The following is a 15,569-nucleotide window of genomic DNA, read 5'->3' as shown; positions in this document are numbered from 1 at the left end:
TGGCAATCTGGGGACACGCACAGACCCCACTCTGCCATTGATAATAAAGGCAAAGCCCACAGAGAGCAACGAGACCACTGAGGACGAGGGGAGGGAGCCCTCACAGCAGAGACATTTCAGGCTAAAAAGTGCTTCTTCCTGACGAGTGCTGGTAATTTAACATTAAAACGTGGTGTTTTCCTGACGAGCGCCGGTCATTTAACACTAAAAAGAGGTTTTCCCTGACCGAATGATAGCTACTGAACACTAATAAGGGTCTTCCCCTGACCGAGTGATGGTCATTTAACACTAAAATACATTTTTCCCTCACCGGGTGCCGGTGATTTAACACTAAAAAGAGGCTTCCTCTGACGGAGCGCCGCTGATTTAACACTAAAAAGGTTTTTTTTTTTCCGCGGCCGGGTCCCGCGGGGCGGCCGCGGCCCCTCCTCGCCCGCCTGACGCCTCCCCCGGTCGGGCGGCCATGGCGGCTCCGCGGCGCGGGCCTGGCGCGATGGCGGGGCCGGGGCCCGGGGCGGCCCCTCCGCGCCTGGCGCTGGCCCTGGCGCTGCTCGCGGCGCTGGTTGCCGTCAAGTACTACCGGGACGCGGAGACGGCGCGGTGGCAGGTACCGGGCACCGGGCAGCGGGCAGGGGCGGGGACGGGCCCGCGGGGACGGGCGGAGGGAGGGGGAATGGCGGGCGCGACCCGCCCGGGCGGCGTGAGGGGAGGCGGCGGCGGCCGCGCTGAGGGAGCGGCGCGGGTGGCGCCGGGGCTGAGGGGGCCGGAGCCGGACTGAGGGGGCCACCAGGAATCGGTGGGGTATGAGGTGGCCATAGGCAGGCTGAGGTGACCACCGGGCATCCCAGGTGGCCGCTGGGGTTGAGGTGACCACTGAGCTGTGGTACCACGCTCCAGCGGACGTGGGCTCGAGGTGACCACTGCGACGCTGAGGCTCTGCGACGCTGCGAGCTTGAGGCAGCCACGGGGATTGTGGTGGCCACCAGTGACCAGCAGTGACCAGCAGTGACCAGCTGCCCCCTTTGGTCCAGCCCCTGGCCCTGCTCTTGGCTCTCCATCTCACGCTTCCTCTGCTGCAGCCTCCGAAGGTCGCTGAGAAGCAGCAAAAGAAGGGAGGGTGTGAGCTGGAGAACAGGAGCGGTTTTTTCTGGGGTTTGTGTTTGGGGGTTTTATTTTAAATGAGGCTGATTGACTGTTTTTTATTGTAATCCGTGTAATTCCAGGGGCTGCAGGAGCTTTGGAGATCTCCTTTGTTGGAGATTGCACTCCCCTGGCTCTGCACTTCAGCCCTGAACATCTGAGGAGATTCTGGGAAAAGAGCAGATTTCTCCTTCTTGATACTCCTCTAGTACAAAGAGAAGTGTTTTTAAAGGTCATTTTTAAAGGATGCCTCTTTTCTTTGTCTCTTCTTGCATCATAAAAAGGGACAAATGGTTTAAACAATTTAATTAGAAGAATTTTTCCAACAAGGACAGGAGGATGAGGACATTCTCACAGCCTGACAGGTCTGCTGGAGGTTTGTTTTTTCTGGAGGACTGGCAGACAGTTGTCACTGGGTGCTGCTGGAGAGGAGAACAAAATGTGAACAGCCCAAGGTTTTTATTTTTTTCTTCCTCTTGTTTCAAACATATGTCTTGTCTCTTCCTATGGAAATGTTTATTTAGCTGAACAACCCACAAGCAGGTGGGAGAGGAGAACTCTTTGTGGAAACTAGAACTCTGTTCCTCTACGGAACAGCTCAGTCCTATCCCTCTGGCCCGAACAGGGAAGCTGTCTTCCTTATAATCCCAGATTAGAAAGAGAAAGGAAAAAACCCACAAGCTCTGGGAGCTTTCTTTAATGTGAATGTTATCAGAAAGCAAAAGGCCAAGCCCTGACACCTCTCTCCGCTTTCAACCACGGCTTTTGTTGACCCTGGTGACCACACGCAGCAGGACTGGAGTGTTCTCCGTGGGATCCTTTGTTCCTCTGTGGGTGGGGTCTTACCTCCAGTTGGGTGGGGTCTCCTGGGTCCCACTGATGGGTGCTCACTGCCCAGCCCATGGGTCAGTGCAGCTGAGGGACGTGGCCGTGGCTCTGTCTGGACATTCATTGCCTTTGGGGTGCTCGTGTCCAGCACCTGTGATCCCACCTCACGTCCTGCTGTCTCAGCCAGAGGTGTTCCCGTGTCCCTGTGGGGCACAGCTGGTTCTCCTCCTGCCTCCAGCCCCGTTCACTGAGGGGAAAAATGACTTTTCCCCACCTTCCAGCAATGCAGATTCCAACCTGCTGTGAAAACTTTGCCTGCCATTTCTCGTCCCTCGAGGTCTGTGCCTGTGAAGTGCAAAATGAGGAGAGGCTCTAAAAGATCCATCGGGGGGGCAGTTCTGTGCTGAGGAGAGCACGAGGCAGTGGAGCATCCCTTCAGAGCCCAGCACGCATCCAGGACAGCCTGCTCTGCCCGGGGGAGGCTCCTGCTCCCCTCCCAGAGCCGTGAGCTGGCTCCCAGACCAGGAGTGATCGCAGTTAATGAACCATGTGCCCAGCACAGGTGAGATCTGGAGCTGGGAGAGGTCCTGGAGCCTGGCACGAGGCTTGTGTGACCCTGGGAGATGTGTCAGCACCTGAGCCAGCTGCTCAGCAGAACTGTTACCTGTTTCCAGAGCCAAGAATGCTCATCCCCGTTCATTCAGGGCACAAAAGCAGGTTTACTGTGGACAGTCCACAGTGGATTGTCCCTGTGCTCAAATAACCATCTCCCTTTATTTTTTCATGTCCTTGGCCATGTCCTCATCCAGATCTCCGTTTTGAGTTCCGGGGTCTTTATTTCAGTCCTGGAACTGCCCTGGAAGGCTCTTAAGTGCTTTTGTAGCTGCAGTTGATGGGAGCAAAGCCTTCCAGGCTGCACTAGTGCTGCTTCAGGCTGGCAGGCAACAGATGGAAAATAAACTGGTTCAGGAGCTCTGGGGATGGTGGTGGTGCTGCAGGCGATGGAGAGCAGGCACGGATAAACAGCAGAATGCAGAGTGTTTGTGCTCCCAGCTCCGGGCTGTTCCGGGGGTGGCAGGGCAAGCTGATGGATCCTGGGGGATGTGCCAAGGGCTGGCTGGCAGTGAGGGGCTCCTGTCACCTGTTCTTTGTCTCTCCCTCCTCTCACACCAACGTGGAGCTCTTGTTCTGCCTCCAAGTTGTCCCTTCAGACTGCAGAGTGGAAATGTCTGGAAGCATCCAGAGCCCTTCTGGGCTGCTCCAAGGGAGAAATCATCTTGGTGAGCCCCGTGTGGGCTTTGCAGAGGAAAAAACTGAGCCATAGAGAGCTGGGATCCTGTGGAAATTTCTGGAGAAGACTGTGGGTTTTGTGACTCCCTGTTGGATGGCTGAGGGAGCAGGAAGCCAAAATATTCCATGCAGTCCCGAGGCTGGAGATTTGGTGGGGCACTGACCGGAGCAGGGCAGTTGTGGGCAGTAATGCTGGCATGGATCCCACCAGGAATGGAAGTTACTGATTCCAAGGGCTCAGCTCACTCCCTCTGTGCTTTTGGAATGTGGTACTCACATATTTGACTGCCTTTGTTTCACTGCACATCAGTTTATCCCAGCAATCACCACCTACCTCCATGTGCTCCTGATATCCACAGTTTTAGGACTAACTAGCTGGAAAAAGTGGGGAATTTTTCTGACAAAAGACACTGGATGTGAGCACATGGTTCAGTTGGAATTACTCAGGCAGATGTAGGTTCAATATCCTCGTGCCAGCAGTTCCTGGACACCAATCCCTATTGCAAATAGCACCAAATCCTGCCAAGGGGCGTTAATCTTTTCCCTGGATGTGCTGGGAAGAATGGGGATTAACTCCAGAGGGGCCAGAGTGGATTTCTGCAGGAGGTCCCAAGGAAATCTCACTTGCCTCTTCTTCCCAAACCAGGAGCTGGCTCTGAAGTCCCTGGGGAATGAGGGCCTGTTCCTCTTCTCCTCCCTGGACACAAACAAGGATCTGTACCTGAGCCCCGAGGAGTTCAAACCCATCGCTGAGAAGCTCACAGGTAGGTTCCTGTCTGCTTCCCAGAGACCTCCCTGCACAGAGCCAGACATAATGAACTCCACAGCTTTAATTCACTGAATATTTTACTCACTTTATTATTTTCTGGGTGCTGTTTTGGGTGTTATTTACATGAAGAGAGGCTGTGGAGCTTTGCACGTTGTTGAAAAGGCTTAAGCACCAGACATCACTTTGACAAAGTGCAGTTTTTGTAAGGTGGAGGATCCTTGCTGGACTAGCAAAGTACATAAGTTACTTTGTCTGGCGCTTAAAGGGGATTTGGGGTGCGTGAATGCAACAAATACAGCTCAGCCCAGGCCAGGCCAAAGGCATCAGTGAGTCACTGATGAGTGAGTGTTCCATTCAGCTGGGGCAGCCTCTCCTGGACAGCAGTTGTGGGAGATCATCTCTGGAGACTGTATCAGCACAGAGCAAATGGCTCTGCTGGTGCCAGGCATGGAGAGGTGTGGGGATGACAATGGACAGTGGGGACACAGACAGTGTTTGCTTGTGCTCTCCTGGACTGGCTCCAGCACGTGCTGGGATGGCTCTGAGGGGCTGTGAGTCTGCCTGGCTCAGCCTGGGCTTTGGAGTTAGGGAAACATGGAATTCTGGAATGGTTTGGGTTGGGAGCAACCTTAAAGCCCATCCAGTTCCACCCCTGCCATGGGCAGGGACACCTCCCACTGTCCCAGGCTGCTCCAAGCCCCGTCCAACCTGGCCTTGGACACTGCCAGGGATCCAGGGGCACCCACAGCTGCTCTGGGCACCCTGTGCCAGGGCCTCCTCACCCTCTCAGGGAACAGTTTCTTCCCAATATCCAACCTAAACCCACCCGCTCTCACTTTAAAGCCGTTGAGTTGGTCACTAAAAGGAGGACTCCTCTTTAATTCACACAGCCAAAGCTGGCCTGGGGATGGGTCTGAGTTCTGCTGTGTGGGGACAGCTGGGAAGCTCCCAGTGCTCCTGGATTTGCCTGGTAGATGTGTAACCACTTCACAATTGCTTAAAAGGGGAGAGAGGGGAAACAGCTGCTTGAATTCCTGTCCTTTTGTCTAGGGGTTGCTCCTGTCTCAGAGTCTGAAGAGGAGGAGACGCCGGATCCAGATGGGGAGACTTTGTCCGTTGTGGCCAAATTCCAGCCCTTGGTCATGGAAACAATGACGAAGAGCAAGGATGGCTTCTTGGGAGTAGGTGTCCTGCAGGCCACAAATTCTGGGATAAACACATCTGGAGGGCTGGGAACAGCACCAGGAATATGTTGGGAGGGGGACGTGGTCGTGCTGAATCCCGTGGGATTTGCTGTGGCAGGGAACTCGCTGCCTCCCTCAGCATTTCAGGGTTTCAGCGCACTCAGCAGCACCGTGCCCCAGTTAGAACAGCAGGAGTTGGAGCTGCTCTCCTGCAGCTGAGTGCAGAAGCAGTGGTGTTACGTGGCACATTCCCCTCTCCTCTGTTACTCACATTCTTGAAGGCTGACAGAACTGTTTGGTGGGTAGGAAGAATGTGGGATGTGATACGCATTTTTTCCCCCATTTTCTAAAGCCTCCCTACATCCATGACATCACTGCACGTTGGGAGAGTCCAGTCTGGGCTCTGACAGTGTTAATTTGTTCACAGATTTCTCACGTGGCTCTGTCTGGGCTGAGGAACTGGACGGCCCCAGCAGCCCCCATGAGTGTCCTGCTTGCCAGGCAGTTTAAAGCATTTCTCCCTCCAAAGAACAAACTGGATCTTGGGGATCCCTGGTGGATAATTCCCAGCGAATTGAACATCTTCACTGGCTATCTCTCCAACAACAGGTTTTACCCTCCACCTCCCAAGGGCAAAGAGGTGAGATATGAAACTCACTTTCTGTACACCTGAGGTGTCGTTGCTGTAAATGTTCTGCCTCATAGCCCAGATGAATCAGGAATCCCCAGAGGGATGAGGCTACTGCAGTTTGTTTCCCTGGACTTTCTAACGAAGCAGAAAATCAGGAGCACCTAAATTAGAGGTAAAACTGAGAGCAGGCAAAAGCTCTGGGTGTCTGTCACAGCCAGATGAGGCTGACTTGGGTAACTTCATCTTTGTTAATTGTGTGGGATTTGAGGATAGCCTTTCCCAGAGAGGGTTATTCCGAAAGCACCTGTGCAATCATTGCTGCTGGAACAGTGGCCAGGTGAGCATTTAGGTGACAAGTGGGACTCTGTGTGTGCTCAGCAGGTGAAGCCTGGCTGTGCATCCCCTCCCCTGGGTGCTGGGCAGGTGCTGGTGATCACTGAGCTGCTGCCCCTTCCCAGCCTGCTGGGATCTGTGATTGCACTCCCACTCCTTCAAAGGCTGAGGCATGGGCAGAGGCAGCCTTGCAGATCAGTTTGCTGTTCTGCCTGGGGTGATGGAGACCTGCAGACCATGGGAATAGCACGGAAACCAGGGAAGATGGATTGATTTGTGTCAGCAGTGCCCTGCTTTGTCTCCTTGGTGCGTGATTAGGTCGGTCTCTGAGCTGGGTTTTAAATCACAGCCATTCCCTCACCTTGCTTCTCAGGTGGATTTGGGGTTGCTTTGGAGCTGTGTGGAGGAACAGTTCTCATTCTTGCTCTCACAATTCCTTCTCCAGGTCATCATCCACAAGCTGCTGAGCATGTTCCACCCGCGGCCCTTCGTGAAGACGCGCTTTGCCCCGCAGGGAGCCGTGGCCTGCATCCAGGCCAGCAGCAGCTTCTACTACACCATAGCATTCCGGTGAGCCCGGGGGGCTGGGGACACTCCTGAGCCTGTCCTGTGTCCCAGGGGAGCGGAGGAGGCTGCTGGGAGCCCCTGGCAGAGAGGACACGGGTCATGGCACGTGCAGGGGTGTTCCCAAGTGACACCAGAGGTGTTCTGGCTGGGAGGGAGGGGAGGGTGGTTCAGTGTCACTGTGCCCACATGCAGGACATCACCCTTGGAGCTACCCCTGCTTGAAAGGGGAGAGTCAGACTAGCAAGAGTTTTGTTAGATTTTGGTTAATCAGGGCGTGGAGTGTCTTTCTAAGGGGGAGAGTCCACAGAATTGTTTCACTGGGAGTGTTACACACAGCTTTTATGTGTTACACACGGCTTTTATGTGTCTGATTGAGCTGGAAGGGAGGCTGAAGGGGTCCTGTTCTGTCCCTGTATTTCAAGGAATGATCATGTATTTCATCCTTCCTGGATGCCCAGTTTCAGAAGGCATCAATACAGGAGATGCTCCTGACCCAGGACATCTGTTCCAGTCTTTCACCCTCTTCATTGTGTGACATGAAAAGCTTTTTAAGCTCCACCTCTCTTGCCCAGTTTAGGTTCATAATTTCGGGTGCCTGGAGACAGCTTTTCCCTGCTGTCACCTGCGGTGCAGGATCCCAGCTGATGGCTGCTCTCTCCTTTCAGGATCCACGCTGAATTCCAGCTGAACGAGCCACCAAACTTCCCGTTCTGGTTTTCCCCGGGGCAGTTCACAGGTTACGTTGTCCTGTCCAAGGACTCTTCCCACGTCCGGGACTTCAGGCTCTTTGTTCCTAACAACAGGTACAGCTGTTCCCCTCTCGTTTCTTGGAAAATCTCAGTGATTTGAGCTCTGCAGTTGCCTGTAAATGCATCTCTGCATTGCTGAGGATCCCTGACCCATCCAGGGTCTGAGTGACTCCGCAGTAACTGTCCCTTGGTGCTGGGAGGATGGGGAGGGCCAGGGAGGGTGTGGCAGGACTGGCAGTCCCAGTGCCTGGCTGTGAGCACTGGAGCTCAGCAAGGCCTGAGGCTGCTGCTCCAACAGATTTTTTTGCTTGGAGTCTCACAGGTTAAGGTTTTGTGTGCAGAGCTTTGCACCAGCTCATTCCTGCTCTCTGGCAAGGAGCTGGAAGTGTTTCAGGAGGAAGAAGCTTCAAATCTCTTTGCCCATGACGGGAGTGGAAATTCTATTACAACGTTACCCTGGCGACTCAACCCTGGTGGCTCTGTCAGCACATTTCTTACAGCCAGCAGACACTTTGGGCTGTGCCAGCAGCCTTTTGCGTCCAAAAAAACGCTTTTAAAAGTTCAGCAGGATCAGAATGTGGGAGCGAAGTGCTGGGAAGGAAGAGGGAGCAAAGACATCTCTCTGCTGTCATTTGACAGAGCTCAGAGTTGCTGAGTGGGTGCCTGGGCCCTGGTCCAGCAGGGATCTGGTGTTCCTGGGCTGGGGCAGGGAACACGGAGATCTCCAGAGGCTCTGGGTTCAATGCTGACCCTACAAGAGGATGTTCCTGTTTGTTTGGGGTTTCCCATGCACAGCTTTAGCCCTGCATGACTCTTGGGTTCCCCGTGCAGGTCCCTGAACGTGGACATGGAGTGGCTGTACGGGGCGAGCGAGAGCAGCAACATGGAAGTGGACATTGGATACCTGCCTCAGGTCTGTGGCCTCTCCCAGTGCTCCACACGTGTCCAGCTTCTCCTCAGGGGTTTGTGCTGGCAGGGCCCTGAGCTGTGGAACCTCTGGGACCCCCATTTCTTGGAGCTTTCTCTTGATCATTTCAGTACAACAATAGAATTTCCACTTACCTGTGCCTGTCCTCTGCAGCTGTGTGGCTCCCTATTCCCAGTTCTTGTGATATTTTCCTTTTTCCCTCAGTGTGGGTTGAATCCTAAGCTCCTGGAGAGTTTTTCCTTTTTTGAAACATTGCCTGACAGGCAGGAGGGAAGGTGAGGAGCTGAACCCAGGCCCTGAGCCCAGAGCAGGGTATGAACAACAGTGGGTCTGGATTTAGAAACTGCACAAGGTTATTCCTCTGTTTTGTGGTAATCCAGGCTTTTGGGACAGGAAACATAAGCCCAAATTCTGAATGCCTGAATTCAACAGTCCCATTTTCTCCTAAACTAGATTTGTGTTTATTTTTAATTGCCCAAAGTCGGGAAGGCAGATTTAATAGAATTATTTCAGCTGCACCAGAACATGAACCACAGGGAAGCTCCTGGGCAGCTTTTCCTGCTGCTCCCTCTTGTGGCTTCCCAAGGCTGAGCTGGTGACAGGAGCAAGAGCTTCCAATTAGCCCCGCAGATGCTAATGATTTTAAGGATCTGGTGTCCCACAATCAGTAATCTCCAGTGGGAAGGAGGGAACATGGAGTCTCTGCATTTCCAATCCAGAGAGTGCAGCCAAACTGAGGGAAGTGAAGTTCCTTTCCTGGTATTTCACTGGTAAAGCGCAGCTCCAGGAGATGGGAGATCAAGCCAGATCTTCATTAGGAGCTGCACAGTGTTGTTTTGGATCTGTATCCTGTCCTGGAGCACAGAAGAACCAGGAGAGGGCTGTGTGCAGGGTCCAACCCAGCCTGTTCTGCAGATGGAGCTGGAATCCACAGGGCCTTCGGTCCCTGCTGTGATCCACGACGAGGATGGGAACGTCATCGACAGCAGGGACCCCTCGGGGGAGCCCATCCAGTTCGTGTTCGAGGAGATCACCTGGCAGCAGGAGATGCCCTGGGAGGAGGCAGCCCACAGGCTGGAAGTGGCCATGTATCCATTTAAGAAGGTGAGGAAGGGGCTCTCGCTCCCTTGGCACACTGATCTGGGGCAGATTGTCCTCCCTGAGCCATCCAGTCACCTCGAGGGCCAGCAGAGTCCAGAGGCCACAGCCTGAGCAGCGTTCAGGGCACTGGGAGGGTCTGAGCACTGGGAGGGTGTCCCAGGGCATTTGGGGTCACGCAGCAGCACAGGCAGGAGCAAAGCCTCCATGTCAGGTGTCCCCAGGATAGGATTGTGAGTGTAGGCTCATCCTTCCTGCCTCTTATCAGTGGCTGGGATTGTGGAGCAGGCAGGTAATCGTGCTGCTTACAAATGGTTTTTCCTCTGGCATTACTTCTGCAGCACCCAGGTGCCTCTGGACCGAGCTTTCCTTATCAGCAGAGAACACACGATCTGCCTGTGCCTCTGCAGCCCGCAGCCAGACACAAATTTATAGCTCTGGGTGACCCACACTATTTAACATGCCAGCAGCCTGTGGAGCAGATGGCTACTGCCTGTCACTGCTTCCTTGGCTGAAGGGACACGTTTCGGTGGCTGCCTCTTTGTGCCTGAGCTTACAAATGTCCCTTCAGACTGCCAAGATGTTAATGTCGGTTCCTTTCATTTGAGCGATTGGAACAGTGTCCGTGCAGAGTCCCTCACAGCCAGTTCTCAGGCTGTTTCAGGAGGTTTTGTAATAAATACCTCAAGGCCAGATTTCCCCAGCAGCTGAGGTGGGGTTGCAGACAGCCTGGCCACTGTGGTGCAGATGTTCTCTGTAGGATCAGGGCTCTGCAGGTGCCAGAGGGACCACAGTCTCCCCAGGAGCTGACGTTGTTCCTGGGGACATCACCGCAGTTGTCACTCGTTTAAATCTGTAGGTCCTGCTGCAGATTGAACTCTGTGTGTGTCACCCCTGCGTTTGGTTCCTTCAGAGCTGCTCCTGTTTGAGCTGGGCTGTTCTGTGCCTGTTCTCACGCTGTCCTTCTGCCCCCAGATCTCCTACCTGCCCTTCACAGAAGCTTTTGAGAGAGCAAAAGCAGAGAAGAAGCTGGTGCACTCCATCCTGCTGTGGGGTGCCCTGGACGACCAGTCCTGCTGAGGTGAGGACATTCCCAGCATGGCTGGAGGGACGATGTGGGAAGAGCTGGGGGTCGGGGAGCTGCCCAGGAGCCAGCAGTAAATGTTGTGTCACTTGTTTTAGCACTGGAGGTGCTGAATAGACAAAGGCTGGGAGTGGGGAATTGCTGATATGAGCTCAGCTGCCCAGTGGCAGCACCAGGACCTGTCTGAGACAGCCTGTGAGTCAGGTGCCTTTGTCGAGGTGGAGACATGGATCTGGCCTTTCCTTTCCTCTTTCCTGCTGGGGGAGAGGCAGCATTGGCAGGGAAAAGGGGCACTGCTCACTCTGCCTTGTCCCTGGCACCTGCACAGCAGAGGCCAGAGCCAGACCTGGCCTTGGGGCTGTCCTGATGTGCAGCTTTGCCCCCTCAGTGCCTGAGAGCTGCCGTGCCACGTTGGGCAGGAGGGATGGGTGGGAGGGGAAGGGTCTCTTTAGTCCTGTCTGCCCTGAAAAACCCTCAGCACTGGGCTGTGCTTGGCACGAACAGCGAGTGGCACTCGGGGTGGCTGCCATGGCTCACTTCTCCTGGGCCTGCTGTGCCTGGCTTGGGCTCTGCTCTGCTGAGTCCTCTCTGCCAGCAGCACCTGTAGGGAACAAAAGCCGTGGGAAACTGCCAACAAAGGAGCAAAAAGACAGTGGGGAGGGCTGGGGGGAGCCAGAGTCAGCTGCCACTCAGCTTGGTGGCATCGAGTGTGGTGACAGTGACCTCAGGAAACACAGCAAAGCCTCCTGTGCCTCTTCCTGTGCCAGGTTCGGGGCGAACTCTCCGGGAGACCGTCCTGGAAAGTTCGCCCATCCTCGCCCTGCTGAACGAGAGCTTCATTAGCAGCTGGTCCCTGGTGAAGGAGCTGGAGGAGCTGCAGGTGAGGCTCACACCTCTGCTGGGGGTGCCACATGGTGCCAGGGGCAGGGGGAGCTCCCGCCTGTGCCAGGGGGATTTTGTTCCAAGCCCCCCCTGTCCTCGGCCACTGCAGGGGCCAAGCAGACACCAGATGGAGGCAAGCTGAGAAGTGGCAGAGTGAGCCCCTTGGCTCTGTCCTGGTGCCAGGTTTAAAGCTAAACCAGATGCTTCTCCACGAGACAGCCCTGCCCAAGGCCTCTGGTGCCATCAACCAACTGACTTCCCTGCAACCCAGGGGACAACCAAATTACCAAATAACTGTCTGAACCCTGAGTCTCCTGACTGAGCCTTTCCCCACTTCTGAGCCTGTGCTCTCAGCTGGGATCAGTCACAGAGCTGGGGTCTCTGGGAAAGGCTGGGATCAGACTGTTGGTGTGCCTGTGATGGAGTGATTTTATTGTCTGGGAGGAAAATCTGCAGCTGAAATGTGAGAGGGAGCCTGAAAGGGAATGGGAGAGCAGCCTGTGAGAATGGTACCAGCTACCACCACGCTGCAAAGCATCTCTCTGGTCCCTCCCTCCCTCTCTCCTGTGTGCTGTGTGCTCCCCCTGTGCCATTCTGCCACTTTTGAGGTGTGCAAATGTGTGGTTTTGGTGTCTCCCTGCAGAGCAACAGAGAGAATGAGTTCTACAGCAAACTGGCCGAGCTGCACCTGGAGAAATACAACTTCCCTGTGGAGATGATCATCTGCCTCCCCAACGGCACGGTGGTAAGCTGGGCTCTTCCCCATGGAGTGTGTTCTCTGCAGGGTCTCCACTGCCCCAGCCAGCCCCTGCCCCTTGAGCCTTTGTCCCTCTACCCAGAAATCTGAAACAAATGAGATTTTATCCAGAGGCAGAACAGCAGCAGCTCTGGGCGGGGGCAGAACAGACTTGAAGTGTGATTCCTCGCTGTCCCTGAGCTTTGGGAAGCCACTGTAGCTTTGTTTCCTGCACCCATGGCCCTTTGTGCTCGTCCTTTGAAGAAAATCCCCTGAGCAGCACCTTCCAGCACATTTCTCTCTCTCGTGACACCCCAGATTGGTCACAGCAGATCAGCTGTTCGTGAGCCCGCACACTTTGGCTCTGCTGTGCTTCCCAGCAGCCCCCCCAGCCCTTCCCCCCTGGATTTGAGGAACAGTTCCTGACACTTGGCAGCATGGTGCTGTCTGTGTCAGCTCCTGGGCCGAGCTAATCCTGGCCAGACACCTTCAGGGTCCCCTCGCTGTCTCCATGAAGCTGTGGGCTGTGACAGCCTCAGCTCTGTGGTCAGCAGCCACAATGGGTCAGTGTCCCCCTTTCCCAGCTCTGTGGGGCAGCAGGAAGTGTGGGAAGCTCAGGTGCTGGTTTTGCAGCACCCCAGGCTCCATCTTTGCAGCTCTTGCTCACAGACATGATCTGAGCCTCCATGATTTCTCCCAAATCACCTTCATCATCTTCTTAACCTAAGCAAAGGGTCAGCACTCTTGGGAGAAGATCACACGTTTTTCTCTGACTGTAAAATTCAGATCCAAATCCTGGTTCCTGAATTAGCATTTGCAAAGAATTAGATATTCTGTAAGAGCTGTTACAGCCTTGTCACCTTTGTCCTGGCCGGAGGCCAGGGCAGCACGTGGGGAATTGTTCTGACCCTTAAAAGTCTCCTCTCATCTTTTTTCCTTGCCAGATTCACCATATCAACGCCAACTATTTCCTGGACATTACTTCTATGAAGCCTGAAGATGTTGAAAGCAGCATCTTTAGTTTCTCAACCAATTTTGAAGACCCTTCAACTGCAACTTACCTGCAGTTCCTGAAGGAAGGGCTGCAGAGAGCAAAACCATACCTGCAGTCCTAGAAACAGGCACCTGAATGCCCCACTGAGATGGCCAAGGACTTCAGAGATCTGTTTTGAGTACAGCAGCTCCTCCTCCTCGTCATGCCAGACGTTGGTGTTGAACTGCAGGCAGTCCCAGGACGGGGCTGTGCTCTGGGTCTTGGTTTGAGGCTGAGTTCCAGGTGGTACCAGTTTACACAACCTGCCCTTTTCCGTTCAGGCACATTTTTACAGGAGGGAAAATACTTGAATACGTCCCCAGTGCACCTGCCTGGGTGTGCCACCCACCCTCATTTCTCTGCAGCTCCTGCTGAGACTGGTGAAACTGGTGTAACCCCAGAATTCCTGATCTCCAGGACTGTTGCTGACTGTGGGGAGCAGCACTGCCATTCTGACCGAACACTCGTGGTGAGAACAGAACCCAGCAGCCGTGGGCAGCCCCCTGCTCCCACCTCCGGCCAGCCTGGGGCCCAGTGGCAGCTCTGGACGTTGACAGTGACGATCTGTGTGACGGGACTGCCGTGGGAATGTGCAGCCAGGAGCTGGGGATGAGCTCTGGAGCAGCCCCCAGCGCCCTGTGTGACCTGGTGGCCTCACTCAGGCAGGGTCTGTGCCCCTGAGGGAGATGCTGAGGGTGGCACGGGGACATCAGGAGAGGACATGAGGGCATTAAGGTTTGGTGCAGCTCAGAGAGGTCAGGTGAGAAGCAGTTTGAGAGCCCCCAGGAGCTCCCCCAGTGACCCCTAAAGGGCTAAAGGGCACAGCAGTGAGCAGTGTCCCACCCATCCATCCCAGGGCTCCCGCCCCAGCAGCCCTGGGAGCTTCTCCCAGAGTCCCCTTGGAGCTGGTGCTCTGTCCATGTTTGCTTTGAGCTTCCAGGTCGTGCTGGGTGAGGAACTGTGAAGTTCCTTCTGGGAACTGCCCTGAGAGCATCACCTGGGTGAGAACTGGGCAGTTCTAAAAGCCAGAAGTACAAAAGATACTGTCAGGAATTTTTTTTCAAAGAGATTGTTCAGACACAAAGCCATTATCCCTTATCTGAAGCCACCCTGAGCAGTTGCTCCTACTCTGTGCCAACTCCTGGATACAGAGTGAGCATCATTTTGTAATTTGGAGAAGGAAAGGTTAAGTGAAACAGGTTTTAAGGCATATTCCTACAGACATGTGAGGAGGCAAAGCATCTTCAGTAGCTGCCTGCAGCCAGCCCTGGCTGGTGATGCTTTTTCTGCTCTCTGAAGCACAATTTTGTTGGACCAAATCAAATTAAGGGAAAAGCCTTTTTTTTTTTTTTTTTTTTTTCTGACGAGGTATTTTCATTCCTGAGCTCCAGGTCCTGGGAGGAGCTTGGGGGTGGCAATTACCCTGTCCCCACCCTGCCCCAGCCTTCCTGTCCATACCTGAGCCTGGGCTTAGCTGGACCTCTGGGCTGAACCAGTGTCACTTCACTAATTGCTCTAGTGAGGTTAATTAATTAGCCGGAGATGTTTCTCAGTGTTGGCTTTGTAACTATGCATTAGCTCTGCGCTCCTCACAGTCCAGTGTGACAGGCTGGGGTCTGGCCATGCCGGAGCCTCCAGGCAGCGTTGGAGACAGAGCTCCTGTCCTCCCTCCGGGGATTTTGATCCCTTCAGGGCTGCAGCTCGGAGGAAGCCTTTGGGATCCCACAAAAGTACCTGTTTATTCCCTCATGAACTCCCTGCAGCCTCCTCCGAGCGCTCCTGGGAGAGCCCGGGTGAAGGGGATGAGGCTGGACAGTGGCAGAGGGAGCCCAAAAGCCACCCCCAAGCTGGAGCAGCCTGGGGGATCCCGAGGGGCCCCAGGGGACCCGCCTGTGTCCCTTTTCCCCCCGTTAAGCTGCCAAACTGCTCTGTCACTGCCCCTCCGCTGCCGTGGGCGGGCTGCGGACAGCAGCCGCTGCCTGAGGCCTCAGGAACTCGTGCCAAGCGTTCGTCTCCTCTCTGTAACCCGTTTACTCTGCGCATTCGGGTCCTGCTGTCCTCCCCTCCCGCGCCTTGTGACGCCCTGGCCCGAAACCCGCGGCGGGCCCGGGCCGATGTCGGCCGGGAGGGGGGGACGGGGCAGGCCCGGTGAAACCATGCGGTAAAACCATGGGGTAAAACCATCCGTGCATCCTCCAGCTCGGCTCCGCTCTCCTTCCTCCGCCGGGGGCTGCGGGTGGGCGTGGGGCGAGCCGGGGGCGCGCTGCTCCGCACCGGGGTGTCCCCAGCTGTGCCCCCTGCACCGGGGTGTCCCCTC

General features: G+C 55.0%; 1 protein-coding gene across 2 annotated transcripts; it reads left to right on the top strand.

The window, feature by feature from the left end:
* The first annotated feature begins 486 nt into the window (after positions 1–486).
* Positions 487–15,450, top strand: SELENON (selenoprotein N). 2 transcript variants are annotated; one of them, XM_042015456.1, is made up of 12 exons: positions 487–607; positions 3,905–4,022; positions 5,078–5,208; positions 5,639–5,851; positions 6,621–6,745; positions 7,408–7,545; positions 8,323–8,404; positions 9,335–9,523; positions 10,493–10,598; positions 11,369–11,481; positions 12,127–12,228; positions 13,164–15,450. In XM_042015456.1, exons 1-12 carry the CDS (start codon positions 494–496, stop codon positions 13,332–13,334), a joined length of 1,602 nt encoding a protein of 533 aa, XP_041871390.1. In that variant the 5' UTR covers positions 487–493; the 3' UTR covers positions 13,335–15,450. The 2 variants fall into 2 exon arrangements, with proteins under 2 accessions (XP_041871390.1, XP_041871391.1); XM_042015457.1 differs by lacking the exon at positions 487–607 and adding an exon at positions 1,199–2,530.
* The last annotated feature ends 119 nt before the right edge of the window (positions 15,451–15,569 follow it).

This window comes from Corvus kubaryi, unplaced genomic scaffold (genome assembly GCF_017639235.1).
Source record: "Corvus kubaryi isolate FWS band 111438036 unplaced genomic scaffold, C.kubaryi_AGA036_p1.0 split3-37304, whole genome shotgun sequence".
Classification (NCBI taxonomy): domain Eukaryota; kingdom Metazoa; phylum Chordata; class Aves; order Passeriformes; family Corvidae; genus Corvus; species Corvus kubaryi.
The sequence above is the reverse complement of the archived record's forward strand: the minus strand, read 5'-3'. Positions and strand labels throughout refer to the sequence as shown.